This window comes from Aquarana catesbeiana, linkage group LG04 (assembly GCF_042186555.1).
Source record: "Aquarana catesbeiana isolate 2022-GZ linkage group LG04, ASM4218655v1, whole genome shotgun sequence".
Lineage (NCBI taxonomy): Eukaryota > Metazoa > Chordata > Amphibia > Anura > Ranidae > Aquarana > Aquarana catesbeiana.
The window spans coordinates 509655574-509680117 of NC_133327.1; the positions used below are offsets into that span (position 1 = coordinate 509655574).

At 42.7% G+C, this 24544-nt stretch overlaps 1 protein-coding gene and 1 pseudogene across 2 annotated transcripts in view; one reads left to right on the top strand and one right to left on the bottom strand.

Moving 5' to 3' along the window:
- Nucleotides 1–24544, bottom strand: part of LTBP1 (latent transforming growth factor beta binding protein 1) — a 548083-nt gene that overhangs the window by 354305 nt on the left and 169234 nt on the right. For both annotated transcript variants that reach the window (XM_073627728.1, XM_073627727.1), the window contains exon 4: nucleotides 11135–11313. In XM_073627728.1, the coding sequence (XP_073483829.1) occupies nucleotides 11135–11313 (179 nt within the window). The remainder of the gene's footprint in view (nucleotides 1–11134; nucleotides 11314–24544) is intronic.
- On the top strand, nucleotides 1078–1196 carry LOC141141637 (5S ribosomal RNA; annotated as a pseudogene).

Consider the following 24544-nt stretch of genomic DNA (forward strand, 5'->3'; position numbering starts at 1 on the left):
CAATGTTGATATGATTCGGGGGAATTAAAAAAATACTCAAAATAGGTCTTGGGGGAGGAAACCTACAAAATACTGAAGCCTCCTTATGAGGAGGCGCCCCGCACGCTCGAATAGGGGGAATTCTTCTGCAGTTCTCAAGGATCTGGCAGGAAGAGTGTCGAGACAGATGAGGAACTTCCTCAATAGCTCCAAGGTACAAACTGGAGTTCCGAAAGTTCCCTTTTCCTCGTTTTCTCAGATCAAACGTTCCTAAGGATCCAGGGAAAAAGAGGTCTTTCTCTCAAGCATTGGACCATCTTTTGGCAAAAAATGATCATGGTGGTCCCCATGTAAGAGCAGGGGTTGGGGTTTGGTTCAAACCTTTTTTTCCAAAACTGAATGGACATTCTAGATCTCAAAAATCTAAATTCAATTCCTGAATATATCCATTCTTTTTTCGCATTGAGTCAATCCAATCAGTTCTCTCCATCCTAGGAGAACTTCTGGCGTCAACCGACATCATCTGTGCCTATTTCCTCTCTCACTAGTAATATCTACTTTTTCAAGGTGGAAAATCTTCATTTTCAGTGTGTAGCTCTGCTTTTCGGTCTAGCTACTGCACATTGAGTGTTTACAAAGGTTCTGGCCCCTCTTCTAGCCAGATTAAGGGCCCAAGGTATAACGATTATGGTTTACCTAGACGATCTGTTCTTGATATACCAGTCGGTAGCCTGCTTAGACCAAAGTATAGTCACCACATTCAACTACCTAGAATATCTAGGTCGGATTCTCAACCTAGAAGAAATCTTATTTAAAACCATGAAGAAGGCTAAAACACTTGGGTCTGATCATAGATACACCCAGAAAAGGGTATTCTTGCCCCAGGCAAAGATCAGCGCCATAAAAGGAACTGATTCAGGTGGTCAAAGCAAGATGAATTCTTCTATTCAGCTTTGCATGAGATTGTTGGGAAAGATAGTGGCTTCATTCGAGGCCGTTCCTTATGCTCAGTTTCATTCGAGACTGCTGCAAAACAGTATCCTATTGGCTTGGAACAAAGGGTTCAAGCTCTAGATTCCCAATGTGTCTGACTCAAAAGCCTATGACCACATCACCCTGAAAGCACCCAATCTCGTTGGATCTTGGAGGCTAAGCAGGGTCAGGCTGGGATAGTGCCTGGATGGGCGACCGCCTGGAAATACCAAGTGCTGTAGGCTGGGTGTGCGGGAGCCTCGGTATATGGTTAATAACCAAAAATCTGCAAAGGAGAAAATCCTTCCTTCAGTTACTTGGGAAGTGGTAACAACATATGCCAACCTTTTTTGGGTTGGGGAGCAGTCCTGGAAGAGGCAACTGTCCAAGAGAAGTGGCCCAGATCAGAAATGTCCTTGCCCATTAACATTCTAGAAATTTAGGCAGAGCACTTGGTCCTGAGGGCCTGAATGTTCAGTTTACGGAATTCTCCTGCCAGGATTCAATCTCACAATGCCACAGCAATGGACTATATTAATCACCAAGGGGGCACAAGAAGTTATGCGGCCCAGAGAAAGGTGAATCATATCCTGTCTTGGGCAGAAAATAATGTACTTTGCCTATCGGCAGTCTCCATTCTAGGAATAGAAAATTGGCAGGCAGACTACTTGAGTCGCCAGCATTTGTTCCCGGGAGAATGGTTCCTTCACCCTGATATCTTCATGTCAATATGTCAAAGATGGGGGATCCCAGATGTAGATCTGTTTGTGTCCAGGTTTAAACAAGGAAATTGACAACTTTGTGTCAAGAACAAAGGATCCGCAAGCATGCAGAACAGATGCCTTGCTATTTGGTTCCCACTGATTTATGCATTCCCTACTATTCTGCCTGCACCACGACTTCTTCGCAGGATCAAGCAGGAAGGGAAGTCGGTGATTCTTGTGGCCCCCAGCGTGGCCCAGGAAATCTTGCTATGCAGAGATCGTAAAGATGGCGGTAGGGGACCCCTGGACCCTACCGCCATGGCCAGACCTTATCTCGCAAGGTCCGGTATTCCATCCTACTTTGTATAACAAAAAAGATTTGTGCTAGGTGCATATACTATACGTGAAAAAGTGTTAATATAAATAAATAACAAATAAAAACCGTGAAAGGAATCCTGCTGCTGAACCCTAAAACCCCCATATGAGGGCACAAAAGTAGATATAAAGAGAACAGTGCAGCGCTGGATATATATCTCAAAATGAAGAATGTGCTAAATCCAATTTCAATACAAAAAAATCTTGACAACAATTAGTGACAACTAATAAATGTTATATCTACCAGTATACGGTTAATCAAGCATGGTAGATTATATAACAGTGAAGAACAATACATTTTATTGTAAATTATTACAATATTGTTACAATATTGTTATTGTAAATTATAAATTTATTGTTCTTCACTGTTATATAATCTACCATGCTTGATTAACCGTATACTGGTTGATATAATATTTATTAGTTGTCACTAATTGTTGTCAAGATTTTTTTGTATTGAAATTGGATTTAACACATTCTTCATTTTGAGATATATATCCAGCGCTGCACTGTTCTCTTTATATTCCATCCTACTTTACAAATGCTAAAATTAACTGTTTGGCTATTGAGACCCACATTCTGGAGAAGCGTGGGCTGTCAGGTTCAGTGGAGTCTACTCTGTTTAATGCAAGGAACCTGGCCTCCAGAGTCATATATTATAGAGTCTGGAAGGCATATGTCTCTTGGTGTGAATCCAGGGGTTGGCACCCCTGGAAATATATCATAGGTAGAATCCTTGACTTTCTACAGATGGGATTAGAAATAAGCAGGTCTTGAGTACTATCAAGGACCAGGTTTCGGCCTCATCTGTATTTTTTCAGCGACCACTTGCTTCACACTCTTCGGTTTGTAGCTTTATTCAGGGGGTAACGCAGCTTAAAACCTCCAGTTAAGTCACCCCTGAACCCTTGGGACTTGAATTTAGTCCTGTCGGCATTACAGAAAGAGCCTTTTGAGCCGATACGACATTCCCTTGATCCTTTTTGACAAGGAAACTAGTTTTGCTGGTAGCCATATCTTCTGCAAGAACGGTATCAGAGTTGGCTACTCTTTCTTGTAAAGAGCCATATTTAATTATTCACAAGGATAAGGTTGTATTGTGTCCTCATCCTAGTTTTCTGCCTAGGGTAGTCTCAGGTTTTCATTTAAACCAGGATATTGTTCTACCTTCATTTTTTTTTCCAGAACCCCGTTCTGCGAAAGAAAAGTCACTACATTCTCTTGATGTGGTGAGAGCAGTCAAAATCTATTTAAGAACTAATGTTCAGATTCGAAAAACGGATGTTTAGTTTGTGTTGCCTTAAGGTCCTAAAAGAGGACAGGCAGCATCGAAATCTACTATCTCTAAATGGATTCGACAAGTGATTGTTCAAGCTTATGATTTAAGGAGGAAAGTTCCACCTTTTCATATTAAAGCACACCCCACTACGGCTGTTAGTGCTTCGTGGGGGTGCATCACTAAGCTTCCATGGTTCAAATCTGCAAGGCCTCAACTTGGTCTTCAGTCCACACATTTACCAGATTTTATCAGGTGAATGTAAAAAGGCATGAGGATATCGCCTTTGGGCGTAGTGTGCTGCAGGCAGCAGTATAACTCCTCTAGTCCTATGTTGCCCTAATTCTGTTGTGTCTCCCTCCCCTCAGTTGGCATTGCTATGGGACATACCACATAGTAACTACTATGGCTCTGTGTCCCGTGATGTAAGATAAGAAAATAGGATTTTTATAACAGCTTACCTGTAAAATCCTATTCTTTGAAGTACATCACGGGACACAGAGGTCCCCCCCTCTTTCTGGTATACACGTGTATTTCTTTGCTACAAAAACTGAGGTACTCCCAGTAGTGGGAGGGGTTATATAGGGAGTGGACTTCCTGTCTTAGGGTGTGCCAGTGTCCATCACCTGAAGGTGGCCTATAACCCACTTAGTAACTACTATGGCTCTGTGTCCCGTGATGTACTTCAAAGAAAAGGATTTTACAGGTAAGCTGTTATAAAAATCCTATTTTTTATCATTTTGTTCACACAAATAGAGCTTTCTTTTGGTGGTATTTATTCACAAATCAGTTTTTTATTTTTTGCGATATAAGCGAAAAAAAGAGTGGAAATTTTTGTAAGAAATTTTTTTTTCTACTTTCTGTTTTAAAAGAAATCCAATAAAATCTAATTTTGTCATAAATTTAAGCCAAAATGTATTCTGCTACATGTCTTTGGTAAAAAAAAATCCTGTTAAGTGTATAATAATTGGTTTGTGTGATCACGGACAGATGTACGCAGATGATCATGTACAGATGTGCGCAGTTGATCACGGACATGATGTGTGCAGATGATCACTGGAACGTATAATTTTACTGTTACATATATGGGGGACAAGTTTTTTTTTTTACTGTGTGGGGACATGTGTGTGGGGACAGTGTTTTGGGGACACAATTTTGGGGACATTGTGTATTTACATTGTGTGGGGACACTGGGCCAGTGATCAGTGTGTAAAAAGCTGTAAAAAACAGCTCATACTCACTGATCACCGACTGGCTGCAGCAATCTGCTCTCTTCTCCTCACTGACAACTTCCATGTGAGGAGAGGAGAGCCGATCGCCTAGCAAGCAGCTCTCTATTTACATCACATGACAGCTGTGATTGGACACAGCCATCATGTGATCAGGAGGGCCAATCACAGAGCCCTCCTGCCGATCAGAGATGCGCCGTGTCCGGGTGACACGAGCGCATCGGGATCGCGATTCCCCTTCTTTTGAGGTACATTCCTGAAGGAAGAAGCGCCCACCCAGCCACTGCACATATATGGCCAGGTGGTTATTAACTTATAGGAATTTTTATTATGAAATTATATTAGTGGGCTTTGTTTTTTAGAAGCTTGTAGATCAGGGGTAGGCAACCTCAGCACTCCAGTTGTGGTGAAACTACAAATCCCATCATGCCTATGCCTCTAGGAGTCATGCCTTTGATTGTCAGGGTCTTGCAATGTCTCATGGGACTTGTAGTTTCACCACAACTGGAGGGGCGAGGTTGCCTACCCCTGTTGTAGAGTATCCCTGACTTCTCCAGCGCCATTTATACTTACTTTCATAAAGAAACTATTTAACCTAAGGTCTCCAAGGAAGACTCAGCGCCACACAATGAAATTGGACGACAGGCAGTTCAAACATAAACTGCAATTCTTTACCGTTAGAGCATGGTGTGGAACTCCCTTCCACAGTTGGTGGTGTCAGAGGGGAATTTAGATAACTCCCAAAAACTTTTACAAGTGTTTCTTAGTAAACACAATACACAGGAATATGGGGAATTATAGTGACATAAATACACACTCAGGTTGAACTGGATGGTGTATTTCTCAACCATGTAGTCAACAGCTTTCAGGACTTAAACGCACACTAATTTTGAGAGTTTAGCACCTAACTTATAGACACATAAAACCCAATCCATGCAGCTATGTCAGTTTCAGAGTACACTTTTACGTGTCCACAAAGACATCACCCCAGGCTTTCAACACAGGGGTACATCCAGCAAATGAACACAAAAAAACTTTTCAGCCAACTTGCCCAGTCTGTTTTGCATCACAAACAAACTTACACATGCCAAATACAATCCTGTCTAAAACAATATCTTCCTGTTTTAAAGCCATAAAGTATGTAATTTTTTCCAGACTTTTTCCAGGTTTGCAGACCTCAGTATGGAATGGTGGCCAGGAAGTCTACACTCACTCTGTTTGACCAGGCTCCAGGTCACAGAATAGACAGCATAGAAATTTCTGTCATGCCAACCATCTTCCTTTTGTAGACTTTTTAATGCAAAAAGCATAATATGAATGGCAGATACATGCAAACCCCTGGGCTGTTTCCCACAACACATATATTTAACCATTTTACCTGCCAAACGATTTTTAAATCTGTGCAAATATGATTGTGCCTCAGACATTTCTGCCAAACAATATACAGTGGGGACAGAAAAGTATTCAGACCTCCTTAAATTTTTCACTCTTTGTTATATTGCAGCCATTTGCTAAAATCATTTAAGTTCATTTTTTTCCTCATTAATGTACACACAGCACCCCATATTGACAGAAAAACACAGAATTGTTGACATTTTTGCAGATTTATTAAAAAAGAAAAACTAAAATATCACATGGTCCTAAGTATTCAGACCCTTTGCTCAGTATTTAGTAGAAGCACCCTTTTGATCTAATACAGCCATGAGTCTTTTGGGGAAAGATGCAACAAGTTTTTCACACCTGGATTTGGGGATCCTCTGCCATTCCTTCTTGCAGATCCTCTCCAGTTCTGTCAGGTTGGATGGTAAATGTTGGTGGACAGCCATTTTTAGGTCTCTCCAGAGATGCTCAATTGGGTTTAAGTCAGGGCTGTGGCTGGGCCATTCAAGAACAGTCACGGAGTTGTTGTGAAGCCACTCCTTCGTTATTTTATCTGTGTGCTAAGGGTCATTGTCTTGTTGGAAGGTAAACCTTCGGCCCAGTCTGAGGTCCTGAGCACTCTGGAGAAGGTTTTCGTCCAGGATATCCCTGTACTTGGCCGCATTCATCTTTCCCTCGATAGCAACCAGTCGTCCTGTCCCTGCAGCTGAAAAACACCCCCACAGCATGATGCTGCAACCACCATGCTTCACTGTTGGGACTGTATTGGACAGGTGATGAGCAGTGCCTGGTGTTCTCCACACATACCGCTTAGAATTAAGGCCAAAAAGTTCTATCTTGGTCTCATCAGACCAGAGAATTTTATTTCTCACCATCTTGGAGTCCTTCAGGTGTTTTTAGCAAACTCCATGCGGGCTTTCATGTGTCTTGCACTGAGGAGAGGCTTCCGTCGGGCCACTCTGCCATAAAGCCCCGACTGGTGGAGGGCTGCAGTGATGGTTGACTTTCTACAACTTTCTCCCATCTCCCGACTGCATCTCTGAAGATCAGCCACAGTGATCTTTGGGTTCTTCTTTACTTCTCTCACCAAGGCTCTTCTTCCCCGATAGCTCAGTTTGGCCGCCTGGCCAGCTCTAGGAAGGGTTCTGGTCGTCCCAAATGTCTTCCATTTAAGGATTATGGAGGCCACTGTGCACTTAGGAGCCTTAAGTGCAGCAGATTTTTTTTGTAACCTTGGTTAGATCTGTGCCTTGCCACAATTCTGTCTCTGAGCTCTTCAGGCAGTTCCTTTGACCTCATGAATCTCATTTGCTCTGACATGCACTGTGAGCTGTAAGGTCTTATATAGACAGGTGTGTTGCTTTCCTAATCAAGTCCAATCAGTATAGTCAAACACAGCTGGACTCAATTGAAGGTGTAGAACCATCTCAAGGATGATCAGAAGAAATGGACAGCACCTGAGTTAAATATATGAGTGTTACAGCAAAGGGTCTGAATACTTAGGACCATGTGATATTTCAGTTTTTCTTTTTTAATAAATCTGCAAAAATGTCAACAATTCTGTGTTTTTCTGTCAATATGGGGTGCTGTGTGTACATTAATGAGTAAAAAAATGAAATGCTGCAATATAACAAAGTGTGACAAATTTAAGGGGGTCTGAATACTTTCCGTCCCCACTGTAGTTAGATTAATAGTCGTCCCAAAGTCTGCAATCAAGAAATATAGCCTGTTCAAGGATGCAATCCAACCCATAACTAATTAAGGAGCAGCAGCGCACTGATGTGCTCTCTTCTACTTTGAAGTGTTATTAAACTTAATGCATTAAAATAAACATAGCCACACTTTTATTGTATTTGTTTTTCTACTGCATGTTGATATCAGTCAACTCTGTCTTTGACAGGAATGTTTGCTTCTTTTACCTAACTTCAGTTCTTTTACTGCGGTGGCTCCTATAACTAGCGGCTATCGCGCACCTGATACCTAAAGACTAATGCCACGTACACACAATCAGATTTTCCAACAACAAAACCGTGGATTTTTATTCAAAGGATGTTGGCTCAAACTTGTCTTACATACACACGGTCACACAAATGTTGTCCAAAAATTCCGAATGTGAGAACGCGGTGACGTACAACACGTACGACGAGCCGAGAAAAAGGAAGTTCAATAGCCAGTGCGGCTCCTTCTGCTTGATTCAGAGCATGCGTGATTTTTTGTGCGACAGACTTGTGTACACAAAATTTTGTTGGCGGAAAATCTGAGAACCTGATAGCCAACATTTGTTGGTGGAAAGTCCGACAACAAATGTTCGATGGAGCATACACAAGGTTGGACTTTCAGTCAACAAGCTCACATCCAACATTTGTTGTTGGAAAATCAGACCGTGTGTACGTGGCATAAGAATTCTGAAAGAACCCTCTGCACACTACTATACACCCTTTCTAAGCAATTTTTACAAAAAAAATAGATTTTTAGTTCACATACATTGCAAAACATATTTAAACTGGCCAACTGCATCAAAGTAATCCATCTCTGGCCAGTCCCTACTGTGCTCTGCAAAATGAAAATGCTCCAGTGGATATAGTGTCAATATGGGACAAATAGACACAAGTTGTAGGAGAGCTACTATAGCAAGAGAAATAGGATAGAAAGGGTGTATAGCAGTGTGCAGAGGGTTCATTCAAAATTTTTAGTGTTAACATGTGGTTACACCAATTTAGCACCTGAATGATTATATACTGTATGTGTATAAACTACAGTAGAACCTCGGATTACGAGCATAATCCATTCCAGGAGAATGCTCGTAATCCAAAGTACTGGCATATCAAAGCGAGTTTTCCCATTGAAGTCAATGGAAACTAAAATAATTTGTTCCGCATTGACTTCAATGGGATGCAATACAGCATGCGGCCAGAGGCAGGGGGGGCGCCGGAGAGCCTCGGAAACAGCCAAAAAGGCCCCAGGACACTTCGGCTGACCTTGGAAAACCTCAGAAAGCCTTTCTACCCGATATTTGCCAAGGTCAGCCGTGCTGTACTCGGGCCTTTCCGTGCATTTCCGAACGTGAGGGTGGCTCTTCCCGGCTCCAGCGCCCCCCCCCACCTCAGGCCAAAAGCTGTACTGCACACAGCTTTGGCCTGAATCGTACTTGTTTTGCAAGACAACACTTGCAAACTGTACGATTTTTAAAAATACAGTGCTTGTATTGCGAAACGCTCGTTATCCACGTTACTCGCAATCCGAGGTTCCACTGTATTGGGATTTGAGCACAGGTATATCTTATTCCTATCTAACGACTCCACATCTACTTGCAGCCCCTTTGTGTGCCTACACACCCAGGTGGCACAGAGAGGCTAAGAAAGAAGAGGGCATGTACTGTATTCAGCCCACCTGCTATTGATTGACAGCCCAAATTAATCGTACAAGCGCAATATGAATGCACACGCAAGGAACATGCAGTCCCACCAGCAGCTGAAGAGGACATAATTGAATAATAATTGAATGTATTATATGCTTATAAATACAGAACAAGGTTATTTATAGTTAATTAGTTAGTTATAAAAGGTTAAATATTTTTTTAACTATGTTCACAGTGTTAGACTGACAACACTATTCCAAGCAATAAAGTCTTGATTGGCCCAGATTTTTTACCCTTGATTTTCCGATTCTGCTGTGCAGAGAATTAGAGAGAATATACCCTAAATATACCCAAAGTATTCTTCTTTGGTAGTATAGAGAACTAGAGAGAGATTTATACTAGCTATATGTAAAAATACAGAAAAAAAGTATTTTCTAGTAAATACATAGTTGATTAAAATATATACTACCTCAAATTGTTAGGTAAAAATTAGGTGGAGTAATTAGGGTATGCTACTCTTCGCATTGAAATAGTTTTGTGAACTCACTCTCCGATTTGAGTGGATGAAACCACCAAAATATAGTTGACAAAATAAGAAAAATATGGTACTCTAGAGCAAGATAGGTTACTGCAAAACAAGAAAAAGAATGTACTTATTGGCTAGCACCTCCACACCTTCAATGAAAGGAGAAAGTTGGGGGTTTATTAAAACATACCTATATACTCACCTTCATGCTGCAACACTGGTCTGATGTTGCAGCTGTCCCCTGCAAAGCCTGAGAACTGAGCGATCTCATGACCGCTGTTGCAGCATGACTGTCAGTCACTGCTCTCCGCTCTGCCCCTGCATTGTTCACTGGAGCACTGGGCAGGGGAGGCGGCAGGAGCAGCTGGCTCCGGCTCTCAGTGGAGTGCTGAGAGGATGAGCCAGCTGCCGATCCGGAATCTGGGTAGATCCTGACAATATGGTAAAATAGAGTATCACTCTACTACACTGATAGGTGCTGTCTTCCAGAACCCATCTTGAGTGACTGTCCTACTGCGTTATAACCACAGGGGATTGATCATTCAGAAAGGGTTCTGTGATTGGAGGAGGTGGGGAGGAAAGGCATTGATGTCACAATCTCCACCTGCTCCAGTCAGAAAGTGCTTTGCATTCAATGAGAAAAAGGCAAGGTGTTTGCTGAATAGCGACAATGTCGAGCGAGGGACCCCCTGTAGTTACATGCAGCAAGGCAGCACTCCCACAGGTATGGAATATGCATACTTACATTGGTCCAAGCTAAACATAGAAGCCATACATTTTTTTTTTTTGGATAGAGCAAGTGAGGGTTACAAGCCCTGACAGTTTTTTTCCCTCTGTGTCCCCATTTGAAGTTATCCCTTCTTTTACTGTTCTAGGGACAACCCAAAATTTGGGATTTTCTTTTAATTTCAATGATAATGGTAAACAGGATGAATAGAAAGGGAGAATCTCCCTAACAGGGGGCACAGACAGAATTATAAACCAAACAGATGCTCTAATCCCTCTCCACTCCAAAACTAAAAAAAGTTATGTGTTTTAGTTACACTTAAAGTAGAATTACACTAACTATTAGACAATACTCACTAGACATTTATATGAACCTTTAAGCCTATTATCTTGGCAACTCAGCTTTCACCCATTTATTGATATCCTCCACTTACCATGAACATTTCTCAGCACAGAGATGTTTATAGTTCATCCCAGGTAATCAAATGCTTTGATTAGATGCTCCAATTATTATAAGCATCTTTTACTTTAAGGAACATAAACCTGCACAATATTCTCTATGAAATGACTGTCTAAAAAAAATAATAATTTGAAAACTAAGATACTCACAATGACTGAACTGTGATGACAATTGATCCAGAGCAGCGGTCCTGAGTGGGAGAGACCCTTCGGTGGATTGCTCACCAAGAAGAATTTTCTTAGAGCTGGAGAAATACTTTGGCTTAATCTGGAATTGCTGAGTATGCCCATTTTGGAGGTTCATGGTTCGGGGCTGTGGAGGTATCATCCTGTGTAATGCAAAGACAGACAAATTAATGGTATTATATTACAATAATATGATAAAACAAAACAGTTTGAAAAAAAATAGTATTACTTCTAATAATATTTCCGTGTCTACTTAACTCTGATCTTTTTTTGCTATTTAGAATGGCTGTACCCTTTATACCGCCAGTGTATCAGATTTGAAGCTTTAAGTGCTAACAACATTTTATAGACAATGAAAAGAATTATTACATATGGCCCCAGAAGGGGATATACTTGAAACCCAGTGCAAAAGGAGCAAGACAAGTATACAACCCTCAGCGGTAAAAGGACAAGGGTCCATATAATATAATGAATCCATTATAGAGGGAATACACTGTTACAGTGTCAGCAGTACCGAGAGGTACTGTCAGAGGTTTTTCCTTTAACCACATGACCACTGGGCACTTAAACCCCAATTTTCAGCTTTCGGTGCTCTCACAGTTTGAATGAAAATTACTCAGTCATACAACACTGTACCCATATGAAATTTTTGTCCTTTTTTTCACACAAATAGAGCTTTCTTTTGGCGGTATTTAATCACCATTTGGTTTTTTTATTTTTTGCGCTATAAAAGAAAAAAAGACTGAAAATTCGGTTAAAAAATGAATTTCTTTGTTTCTGTTATAAAATTTAGCAAATTAGTATTTTTTCTTGATACATTTTAGCCAAAATTTATACTGCTACATATCTTTGGTAAAAATAAGTACAAATTGGTGTATATTATTTAGCCTTTGTGAAAGTTATAGAGTCCAAAAGCTTTGGTGCCAATATAAGTACTGGCGGCCTATCTAATTTCCTGAGACCCTAACATGCCAGAAAAGTAAAAATGCCCCCCAAATGTCCCTTTTTTTGGAAAGAAGACATTCCAAGGTATTTAGAAAGATGCATGGTGAGTTTTTTGAAGTTGTCATTTTTTCCCACAATTATTTGCAAAATCAAGATTTTTTTTTCACAAAAATTGTCATATTAGCAGGTTATTTCTCACACACAGCATATGCATACCACATTCTGCTATTACTCCCGAGTACGGCGATACCACATGTGTGAGACTTTTACACAGCGTGGCCACATACAGAGGCCCAACATGCAGGGAGCACCTTCAGGCGTTCTGGAGCACCTAGGCCAATTCTGACATTTCTCTCCTACATGTAAAAAAATCATCATTTATTTGCTAGAAAATTACATAGAACCCCAAAACATTATATATGTTTTTTTACCAAAGACCCTAGAGAATACAATGGTGTTCATTGCAACTTTTTATCTCGCACGGTATTTGCGCAGCAATTTTGAAAAAAAAAACAAACAGTTTTGTGCTTAAAAAAAAAAAAAACAGTAAAGTTAGCCCAATGTTTTTGCATAATGTGAAAGATGAAGTAACGCCGAGTAAATAGATACCTAACATGTCACTCTTAAAAACTGCACACGCTCGTGGAATGGCGCCAAACTTCGCTACTTAAAAATCCCCATAGGCGACGCTTTAAAACTGGTTACATGTTTTGAGTTACAGAGGAGTTCTAGGGCCAAAACTATTGCTCTCACTCTAACATTTGCAGCGATACCTCACATGTGTGATTTGAACACCATTTTCATATGTGAGCGGACTTATGTATGTGTTCACTTCTGCATGCGAGCACACGGGGACAGGGGCATTTTAACATTTTTGATTTTTTTTTATTGTTCATTTTACTTCATTTATTTTAGTTTGACACTATTTTCCAAAAAATACATTTTTTGATCACTTTTATTCCTATTAGAAAGAATGTAAACATCCCTTGTAATAGGAATATGGCATGACAGGTCCTCTTTACAGTGAGATATGGGATCAAATCGATCGTAGCGGTGAGAAGCACTGGAGGGCGGCGGGAGGGGGGGATGTCTCCTCTCGCCTCCCGTAAGAACGATCAAGCAGTGGAACAGCCGCTATGATTGTTCTTTTGGTGTAGGGAATCAAAGCTGACATCTGAATGATGCCTGTAGCTGCAGGCATTCTTCAGATATCCCCGCACAAAGTCAAGGACGTCATATTACGGCCGGTGGGTGGGAAGTGGTTAAAATGCATTTTTTTCTAACACAAAGTTGTCCGTTTATACAATATTTCTAACACATAGCATGTACATACCAAAAATGACACCCCAAAATAGATTCTCCTACTCCTCCTGAGTACAGCAATACCACATGACTTCCACAGCCTGGCCACATACAGAGGCCGAGTACAGCCGAGTATGGCTGAGCATGGCAGAGTATGGACAAGCATGGCTGAGCATGGCCGAGTATGGCTGAGCATGGCTCAGCATGGCTGGGTATGGCTGAGTATGGCAGGATATCGATGAGTATGACTGGGTATGGCAGAGTATGGCTGGGTATCACCGAGTATTGCAGAGTATGGCTGGGTATGGCAGAGTATGGCTGTGTATGGCAGAGTATGGCTGGGTATTGCAGAGTATGGCTGGGTATTGCAGAGTATTGCAGGGTCTTGCAGGGTCTTGCAGGGTATTGCGGGGTATTGCAGGGGATTGCAGGGGACTGAAGGGTATTGTGGGATATTGCAGAGTATTGCAGGGTATTGCGGGGTATTGCAGAGTATTGCAGGGTATTGCAGGGTATTGCATGGTATTGCAGGGTATTGCAGAGTATTGCAGGGTATTGCGGGGTATTGCGGGGTATTGCAGGGTATTGCAGAGTATTGCGGGGTATTGCAGGGTGTTGCGGGGTATTGCAGAGTATTGCAGGGTATTGCAGAGTATTGCAGAGCATTGCAGATTATTGCTGGGTATTGCAGGGTATTGCACAGTATTGCAGGGTATTGCAGAGCGTTGCAGAGTATTGCAGGGTATTGCAGAGTATTACAGGGTTTTGCTGAGCATGGAGGGATGGCTGAGCATGGATGGATGGATGTGACTGCAATTGTCACAGAGCAGCGCTGTGGGCACTACACATCCAGCCCACAGCGCTGCTGCCATCCGATCTCTCCCCCTATCCTCTCACACTGTACCGATCGGTACACAGAGGGGAGAGAGGAACCAGCATCATGACATGACGCCGGTTTGTTTACATGTCAGCGCTCCGTCGTTTGACGGAGCGATCACATGGTAAACGGCTGCGATCAGTGGCCATTTACCGTGATCTGTGATGCGCCGGATTCATAGGCCGTTTACCGTGATCCGTGATGCGCCGGGTCCTTTGGACACGGCGATCATGGATGTTCTCGGGTGCACGCCCCAGGGGGCGTGCGAGAGTGGGATTCTGGGAGGACGTCACTGTACGCCCTCCCAGAATTATCCGTCCGCCCTGCAGCCGTCATTCGGCTATGGGCCGGTTGGAAAGTGGTTAAGCGAGTTCTGGAGTTTTCCTGCCAAAAGCAAGAAAGCAAGCAAGTAAAAACAGAATGTTAAAAGCGGGCAAAAGTATTGGGGCCCGCTTTCTTGGGACTGGGGCCAACTGCCCCCCCTTTTAGGTAGTAAGGGGTTAAGGTGATATGGGTAAGAGTAGGCGGTTCTGTCCATCTAATTAGCTCAGGTACAGGTGAGGGATGTACAATGGATATCCAGGGAAGTTTCTGGTTCCTCAGGGAAGTTTATTTAAGGGTTACAGAGGGTCTAGGGCTTCCTCTGCAGCGATCTAGGAAGAAAGAAGAGCTGCACTTGCCTGTGATGGAAGCCCTGATCCGTGGCTTCGTGGAGAGAGCAGAGAGCCGAGGGGGTGAGGCCTGGCTGCGGCGCTGCCTGGAAATGCCAGTGGAGGAGAAAGATGAGCTGCGTGGGGCAGTTGTGGAGGAGGATGGACAGCAGCATGACGGGTGCGGAGCAGAGCAGCCTTCCCCTAGACGGCCCACACGCCGGAGTGTGCCCCCAGAATGACAGGGGAACGAGGGCAGTGTATCTGCTACCAGTGCGGAGGTAGTCAGCGGGCGGTGGAGCCCGGTCGGCAGTCTGGGCAGAAGAGGAGGCTCCAGTCACATTCCCCTGCGAAGAGGAGGAGCGGGAACTCACAACCTCGGAGAGGAGGAATTGGAAGAATGGTGCCGCCTGTCTCTGTGGGCGCCGGACATCAAGCGGCAGCTTCCTCTCAGCTGCTGGCTATGCAGAGCGGCCTGATTTCAGGCACACTACTCAGCATGGTGCAGACAGATTCTGCGGCATCAGCACATGCTGCAGCACCAGCTTGGGGTCCAGCACCACCAACATCAGTTCCTGTCACAGCGCCAGCACCAGCTTCAGTGCCAGGTCCAGTATTGGTTACAGTACCAGCGCCAGTTCCAGGTCCGGTGCCAGCACAAGTACCAGCTCCAGTGCCAGCTCTAGTTCCAGGTCCAGTATCGGCTTCAGCGCCAGCCCCAGTGGGGCAGGGTGAGTCTTTAATGCATAATGTGTTGCCTGATGTAATGGTTTACCTGTCTGCTATTTTTGCTGCACTTTCTTCTGCTGGTATGCACTTTCTTCTGCTGGTATTCCTATTTCAGTGGGTTTACCTGCTTCTGCTGCTGCATCCTCCCTGGGCTCTACCTCCTGTTCTTCTCATGCTGCTAATTCTCTTGCTTCTAATGTCGCTGCTCCCGTGTCACACAGTTTGTTAGGTAGCCCTGATTTGCGTTCACCTAGGGAGACAGCGAGATTGTCAGTCCCTGAGGTGAATATGAAGGAAGTGTTGCCATGTGATGTGTCCCCTTTAGGTTATCATCTACCGAGGTCAGTGAAGGAAAAAATTTGGGCTGGGGATTTTGTAGATATGCTATTCCTTCTGCCGGCATCAAAGGATTTTATTTTTAAAACGGAAAAAAAAGGGGAGGATAGGCAGGAGGAGGATAGGCGCAGGCCTATTGCTCGATCGTTTAATAATTGGTTGCAGGCATTTTTTGTTTTTTCCAGCGTACTGGTTGAAAAACAGCCTGAGCTGAGCGGAGGCCTTTTTCAGCATATGGATCATGTGCTAGAGGCCTATAAAAGTTTTGGCGGATTGGGCTGGTATTTTTATGACGAGTCCTTTCGCCAGAAACTGGCGGTGCATCCGTCACTAAGGTGGGGGATGAAGGATGTGGGCCTATGGCTGAATTTGATTGTTCCTCAAAGACCGACCATAGGTAAGTTGGGCCAGGCTAACCCTTTTAACGCATGGTACTGTAGGGGTTGTTGCTTTGCATTTAATGAGAGTTCCTGTCGGTTTAATGCAACATTCAAGTATAGGCACGAATGCTCGGTTTGTGCGGGGCCCCATCCGATGGTAAAATGCTTCCGGAAGACGGCTCCATCCGTTTGACGAAGGCTTTAAAGGACGATCTGGTGGTATGGGCCGATTTTTTTGGCAGAGTTCAATGGTAGGTCCTTTTTTCAGTCAGACTTTATTTTTGCACCAGATTTTCGCCTATTCACGGATGCAGCTGGTTCCAAAGGTTTTGGGGCTATTTGGGGGTCACATTGGAGCTGTGGTGCCTGGCCGGTGGCTTGGGTCCACAAGAAAGCAACAAGGAATATTGTACTCCTCGAGCTTTTACCAATACTGGTGGCTGTCGCTCTGTGGGGACGGTTCTTCGCCAATAAGCGGATTTTGGTGGAGACCGACAATAAAGGGGTCCTTTTCGCGGTCAACTGTCTCTCTTCAGGTTCGTTATTTGTGGTTAAAATCCTGCGACATTTGTTTCTTTTTTATGCTTGAAGTTTAACATATGGATTAAGGCGCAATATACGCCAGGGAAGTTGAATGTGGTGGCTGACTCTCTCTCCCATTTCCAGATGCAGCATTTCCGTTGGTTGCTTCCGGAGGCGGACGAGGAGGGCACACGGTGCCCAGACTACCTGTGGGAGTTGATCTAACACCGGTTTGGGATGTTATCAGACAATCAGTGGCTCCTCATACATGGGTGGATTATTCTACCGCTTGGAGGAGGTGGTGTCGTTTACTGGTAGTGCCGGTTTTGCTTGGGATGCGCCATCTGAATCTGCTATTTTGGCATTTCTGGTTACCTTGATGGATCGGCAGTTTTCCTACAGCTACATTGCAAAGACGCTAGCGGGGGTATCCTTTTTCTTTTGACTACGGCGGCTCCCGTCTTGCTCCAGTTTTTTCTCAGTCAAGCAGGCACTGAAGGGATACAGGAAGCGACATTTCGCCCCGGATGGGAGGAGGCCCATTAGTGTTGAATTACTAAGGCGGATTTGTGCGGCTACGTCGGTAATATGCTTCACAGGTTATGAGGCCTTGCTTTTTCAAACAGCCTTTATATTGGCATATTTTGGAGCATTTCGGGTCTCGGAATTGCTTCCGGGTTCCAAGAGGTGTTCTCGGGGGATGTTGGCTGAGCATGTTTTAGTGGAGCAAGGGAGGGTATACCTTTTCCTGCGTCAATCAAAAAGGGACCAACTGGGTCGCGGGGAATGGGTTACTTTGGTAGCAGGTGAGGATAGCTCGCTGTGCCCGGTGGTGGTAGTCAGCCGTTCCGTGGCGGTTCGTCCGGGGGGGGGTGTCATTTTTTATTGCATTTAGATCTGTCCCCGGTCACCAAGTATCAGTTTTCTTATGTACTAAAGCGATGTGTGGCACATTTAGGGCTAGACAATTTGAAGTTTTCCTCTCATTCCTTTAGGATAGGGGCGGCATCTGACGCAGCCGCTCAGGGTCTCCCCGCTTCGGCCATTATGGGTTTGGGTAGATGGAAGTCCGATTGTTTCAAACATTATGTCAGACCTAACCTCTCTTTTTGTTTTTATAGGTTTTCATCATTTTGTTTGGATTCTGGGCCATTCCTACATATACTGGGCACGGAAGCGTGCGGCTCAACGTGGGTATTCGACTAATCTGTCGTTACAGCCGGAATCCTTCACTGTTTATTGGAAAGGTGTGCGAGGCATGAAGTGGCACCAGCTTTATTTTCAATTATCACAGTTGTGGCAGGTTTGGCCACTTTCCTCGATACTGTTAGTGCATTTAGGTGGGAATGATTTAGGTAAGACCCGTACGCTAGACTTGTTGTCCTCGATTAAGAGGGATTTGTCCCATTTTCATTTAACCTCCCCAGATACAATCATTGTGTTTTCGGTGCCACGATTGAGTTGGCTGTCGTCTCCGTTGCACAGGGTGATGGAAAAAATGAGGAAGAGGGTGAATCGGGGGATAGCTAAATTTATGCCGTCCTTGGGGGGTTTTGCGTATCGGCACGTGGATCTGGACGGTGGATTTGCGGGGTTGTATAGACAGGATGGGGTCCACCTTTCGGATGTAGGTGCTGATATCTTTAACTTGGGGCTGCAAAACAGCATTGAGATGGCCGTGTATGTGGGGTAGGCTGGGCTTGTTGCTCAAGTCCGGCTGGTGGGGACATATTTGGTGTTGATACAGTGAAGCTGCCCGAGTTCCAAAAACTGGGCAGAGATTATGTGATTTATGGTATTAAAATTAAAGTGTTTCAGTTATATTTGGTTATATAAATATGTTGTTAAACCAATAAAGTGTTGCGGCCATTTCTGCCAAATAAACTGGTTTGGGTGTTTGTTTTATATGGTTGTATCTGGGGAATAGGTGTGGGCGGGTGTGGCCTACAGTCCCATGTTAAAAGCAGGCAAAAGTATTGGGGCCCGCTTTCTTGGGACTGGGGCCAACTGCCCCCCTTTTAGGTAGTAAGGGGTTAAGGTGATATGGGTAAGAGTAGGCGGTTCTGTCCATCTAATTGGCTCAGGTACAGGTGAGGGATGTCCAATGGATATCCAGGGAAGTTTCTGGTTCCCCAGGGAAGTTTATTTAAGGGCTGCAGAGGGTCTAGGGCTTCCTCTGCAGCGATCTAGGAAGAAAGAAGAAGAGCTCCCTCCCTTCCCGTCTCGGCATCTTATGTGGTTGGGTCACCCCGGAATCCGGGGGGGACATATTTGGTGTTGATACAGTGAAGCTGCCCGAGTTCCAAAAACTGGGCAGAGATTATGTGATTTATGGTATTAGTATTAAAGTGTTTCAGTTATAGTTGGTTATATGAATATGTTGTTAAAGCAATAAAGTGCGTCGACCATTTCTGCCAAATAAACTGGTTTGGGTGTTTGTTTTATATGGTTGTATCTGGGGAATAGGTGGGGGCGGGTGTGGCCTACAGTCCCAACAGGGAGAGGTAGAGAGAGAGCACCACTGTCTAAGTGTAGCGGTATTAGGAAACTCAATAGACAGTGGTGCTCTCCCCCTACCTGTTAATTTGATAGATAATGCCCAATGACTTCTCATCCTTTGTCCCAGCATCACAAGCACTTATATTTAAAGTGTATCTAAAGCCAAAACTTTTTTTTTTGTTATCTTGGATAGAGTAAGGGAGGGGAAGAACCACTCAGGTTTTTTTTTTTGCTTTTTCCATCTGTGTCTCATTAGGAAGATTTCTCTCCAGTCACTGTCCTGTAGACTAAACAGGAAGTGATATGATTTCCTTCCAAAGTGAAGGAAATCCTTTCTTAGACAGCTGTCACAGAAACAAGTGTTCCCATCAGAAGATTTCCCCTTTGTTCCTATTCTGGTGGCATATCAAAAATTTGGATTAACCTTCCCGTTCATTCTTAATGGCATTGGTGATCAGGACATTTAAAGTCCAACTGAATATGACTAACTGCTACTAGCTTTTTTGAACAGAGTTTCACAGCTGCTATCTAGACCAGCCTTCATCAACCTTTTAACATGGACGAACCCTTAAAATAATGTTCTAGTCTCAAGGCACCACTACTAATAATTACTATACCTACAGTTTACAGTACATTAGTGTTATGGTCACTGGAACAATTCTCCTTACCTTTGTGGTTTTTTTTGGAAGAATCCCCCCACTTACAGATAACTTAAAGGTTCATTGTTGTCACTTGGAATTTATCTGAGAGGCATACATTGTTTATTGCTCAAGGAACCCCTAGAAACCGCTAGAGCATGGGTGTCCAACCTGTGGCGCTCCAGCTGTTGCAGAACTATAAGTCCCATGAGGTATTGCAAGTCTGATAAAGTTTGTGACTCCCAAAGGCAGAGAGATGATGGGACTTGTAGTTTTCCAACAGCTGGAGGGCCACAGGTTGAGCACCCATGGGCTAGAGCAGTGGTTCTCAACCTCAGTCCTCAAGTACCCCCAACAGCCCATGTTTTGGGAATTTCTCTTGGATAAAACAGCTGTCCAAAATTCCAAGCCATTGACTCTGATTTAAAGCACCTGTGCAAGATAAAGGAAAACCTGCAAACATAGCCTGTTGGGGGTACTTGAGGACTGAGGTTGAGAACCACTGCACTAGAGGAATCCTGGTTGAGAAAGGCAGATCTAGACATTAATAGAGAGCTTCATGAGGAGAGAGAGTGCAAAAAGAGCTTTACCAGTCTATACTGGCATTGCTAGATGGATCAGCAAAGGGCATAGCAAGGGTTTTTAACCTTTTTTGCTGCTGGAGCAGTGTTTTAACCTCTTCAGCCCTGGAAGAATTTACCCCCTTCCTGACCAGAGCACTTTTTGCGATTCGGCACTGAGTTGCTTTAACTAACAATTGCGCGGTCGTGCGACGTTGTACCCAAACAAAAGTGACGTCCTTTTTTCCCACAAATAAAGCTTTCTTTTGGTGGTATTTGATCGCCTCTGTGGTTTTTATTTTTTGCGCTATAAACAAAAAAAGAGCGACAATTTTGAAAAAAAAACGCATTATTTTTTACTTTTTGCTATAATAAATATCCCCCAAAAATATATATAAAAAACTATTTTTTTTCTCAGTTTAGGCCGATATGTATTCTTCTACATATTTTTGGTAAAAAAAAAATCGCAATAAGCGTATATTGATTGGTTTGCGCAAAAGTTATAGCGTCTACAAAAGAGGGGATAGATTTATAGCATTTTTAATATTATTATTTTTTTTTTTTACTAGTAATGGCGGTGATCTGCGATTTTTATCGTGACTGCGACATTATGGCAGACACATCGGACAATTTTGACACATTTTTGGAACCATTGGCTTTAATACAGAGATCAGTACGATTAAAAATGCATTGATTACTGTAAAAATGTCACTGGCAGTGAAGGGGTTAATCCTAGGGGGCGGTGAAGGGGTTCATATAGCAGCCAGACAAAATAATTTCAGACAGAAATGATGATGGCTGACTATATATTTAATTTAACAAAGGTTTTCTTTAACATGCAGAAGAGAAGATTAAATAAGAAAAAAAATAATAGTTAAGTCCTAGAAAGGTGCTCCAGGGGCTAAGGAGTTTTTCCTATTTTCATAGATCAATGAATGCAGCAAACTTGGAAGGCGCATGCACTATAAAACTGTTCTGTAGAAAGCATGCAATGTTTTTAAAAGAAACCAGCAAACCATTATTTGGTATTTCACTTTAAAAGTGCAATATGCAGAACTTAACAGAAAATAGCCTCATGGCTTGTTAATTACCACACTGAAACTAGTGTGGGAGCTGCATAAACAGATGCCTAAGCAATCTTCACGAACATAATCCCCATGTCAAAGCATGCATAAAGATGAAATAGCACTAAAAAGGTTGTGTCTATCAAAAATAATGTTAACAGGCTAATCACAAGGAGACACTGGCAGCCTACTAACATTCCTAGTCTGTTACTTTTCTTATCTCTTATTCATATGCGTAACATTTGACCAATGAAAAACATAACCTTAATGATACCAAATTAAGATTTTGAACTCATGTTTAAAACATGCAAATCCATTGGGTCTGAAGTCCCCAACTACAAGAACATGAGCTGCATTGTGGCCGCTGACCCCTTTAGAACTATAAACCTATGGTATCTAACATTTTCCTTTCATAAGAACAGTTAATAAACTGATAGCAGTTGAAGAATTCTGTTTAAAGATCTACACGGAAATCAAATTCTGATTGTTCATTTGTTAATCATAAAATGTTCAATTTTGACAATTATGATACCTCTGGGTAACTGGAGCCCTTGCCAGACAATCCACACTGTCCAGGATGGAAAGCTATTCCCAGATAGCAAGGAATTGTGCTGTAGGTATGAAAATGACTTGCTAAACTATTGCTAGACTTGCCAGGCTTCACAAGTTTGTTGCACAATTGCAGCAAGTCCACATTGCATTACCCTAAAATCAACTTTCTTTGCATACATTCTACAAGTCTTCTGCAAGTTCTGGTTCAGTTATGTTGTGCAATAGTCATCCCACCAGTGGGGTCTCTGTGGCTGAATTTTCATGCTGTAGACTTGCAGAGCTCTTGCTGTAGACTCACCAGTGCAACTTTGCTATTGCTAGAGAATCGTCACGCAAATTTTCTACAAACTGGAAAAGTGTCAATCAGAACTTGTGCTTCAAGTGCACAATTTCTGAGTGAAAATGTGCAGCAAGTTAACAGACTTAAGGCCCGTACACACGATACGAAGATCGGAAGTAAAATTTCATCCAAACGATCAGCCGATTTTCGGATCGTTAGCATGGTGCTTTCAATAGCCGATTCCGTTTTTTTCGTCAGACAAAAGCTGGATGTGCAGACTAAAAAAAAATTTGTCGTATGTGAACTCAACGTCCGATTTTCATTTAATTAGTGTGGTTTACGTACGAAGAAAATCGTTAGAGCAAGACTACGCATGCTCAGAGACAAAAGAATGCATGCGAAACTATTCAACACATAACGTCACTTCTGAAGTTGTTTTTTGTCGTACGAGAATTTCTATATAGTGAGTAACCTCTTCACTTTCGACATGAGACTAGCATGCAACAAAAAACGGAGGAACGGTCGTCCAAAAATCTGATTATGTGTACGAGGCTTTACAATACAACATTGCCACAAATTTGTGGCAAGTTATCCATGCTATCTGGGTTGTTCAATGCGATAGAGCTACAAAAAATATGAATGAATCGTTTGACATTAGCATACATATCTAATCTGTTGAAACAAATAAAAATTACTCAGCAATTAGATTGTGCTATATAATGTTATTTATGAAAGTATTTACAATATAGGTTAAAGTAAATAGAACTATATTATTGTAAATACTTTTATAGATATCATTTTATTTAATGTAGCAGCTTCTGCACATTGAGGGCACTCTGGCGCAGTGGTGGTACCTAAAGAGTGGGTGCACGGATCTATTGGACCATCTGTTTTTTTATATAATGTTATTTGTCTGCTTTGGGTTTTTTTAAATTGCGGGGATCTAGCTGCAAGCATGAGCTATGCTTTCTCTACCTGTATGCTTTCCTTCTTGCACATACTTCTCTTGCCATTCCCCTTTCTATCTGTTGTATGTCTGTACATCACCTGCACAACACAATGTGTCTGCCCTGTTCTGTCCCATTCTATCTCGTGTGTGGTTTTTCCACTTTCTTGTTCATGCTGGAATCTGACATAGGTGTGCAGCTCCTGGTTTGCAATACATATAGCATTATTGTGGTCTAATCTGTCTATTCTTCTTGAAACCTTTTGTTCCTGCACAAGTTGTAGGGTTGCAACTGTAGAGCGGAGATAGGTGTTGCCTTATAGAGGAGGAGTGCATAGGACCATTGAGAAAGTAAATCCAGCTCTGATTAGGACATGTACTTAGCTATTCAATGGTGGAAAACCAGTGTCTGTGATTCCCCATCAGGCTCTACCCCACAAGATACAAAACTCTGCAGACAGTGTAGTGGTGGGGAGAAAGCACAGTTGCACCGAGGCAAGAGTATACACATGGAAGCAACAACAGGTATATCTACAACAGGTACATGAATCTGTAACCTGCACTGACATTTTTCACGTTGAGGTATAACAGAATTCTAGATTTTCTTAGACACTCTTTATGAATTCCACTAAATTCATTCCTCATCATTAATGTGCAAAATTTTACCAAGCCAGGGTTAATTTATATAACTGAGATACAAAAGAGCTCTAAAATAAGTAATCCAATAGTGGTGAGCTAACCAAGCAAAGTTTGGCTCGCTGGACGTTCGCCAAACGCTTGAAAAAATTTGTAATCCCCAAGCATAGCATTCAAACCCTATTGAAGTCTATGCAAGCTAAATCTTGCAAAGTTTTCCTGGCTTTTCTCAAGAGCAGCTTGCAAGTTTTTGGTAAAAAAAAAAAAAAAAAAGGCATGGGTATCTGGAGACTGCCATGGAGGATATGTATAAATGCAAGAAAAAAAATACCATTCAGCAAGGAGCAGGTCTTTTAATATGGATTAATGGGGAACATTAAAAATACACAATTCCTTCAACCCCTTAACTGCCACTGGTAAGGCTTATGACAGTAGTTGTTGGTGGTTTTACACACCCT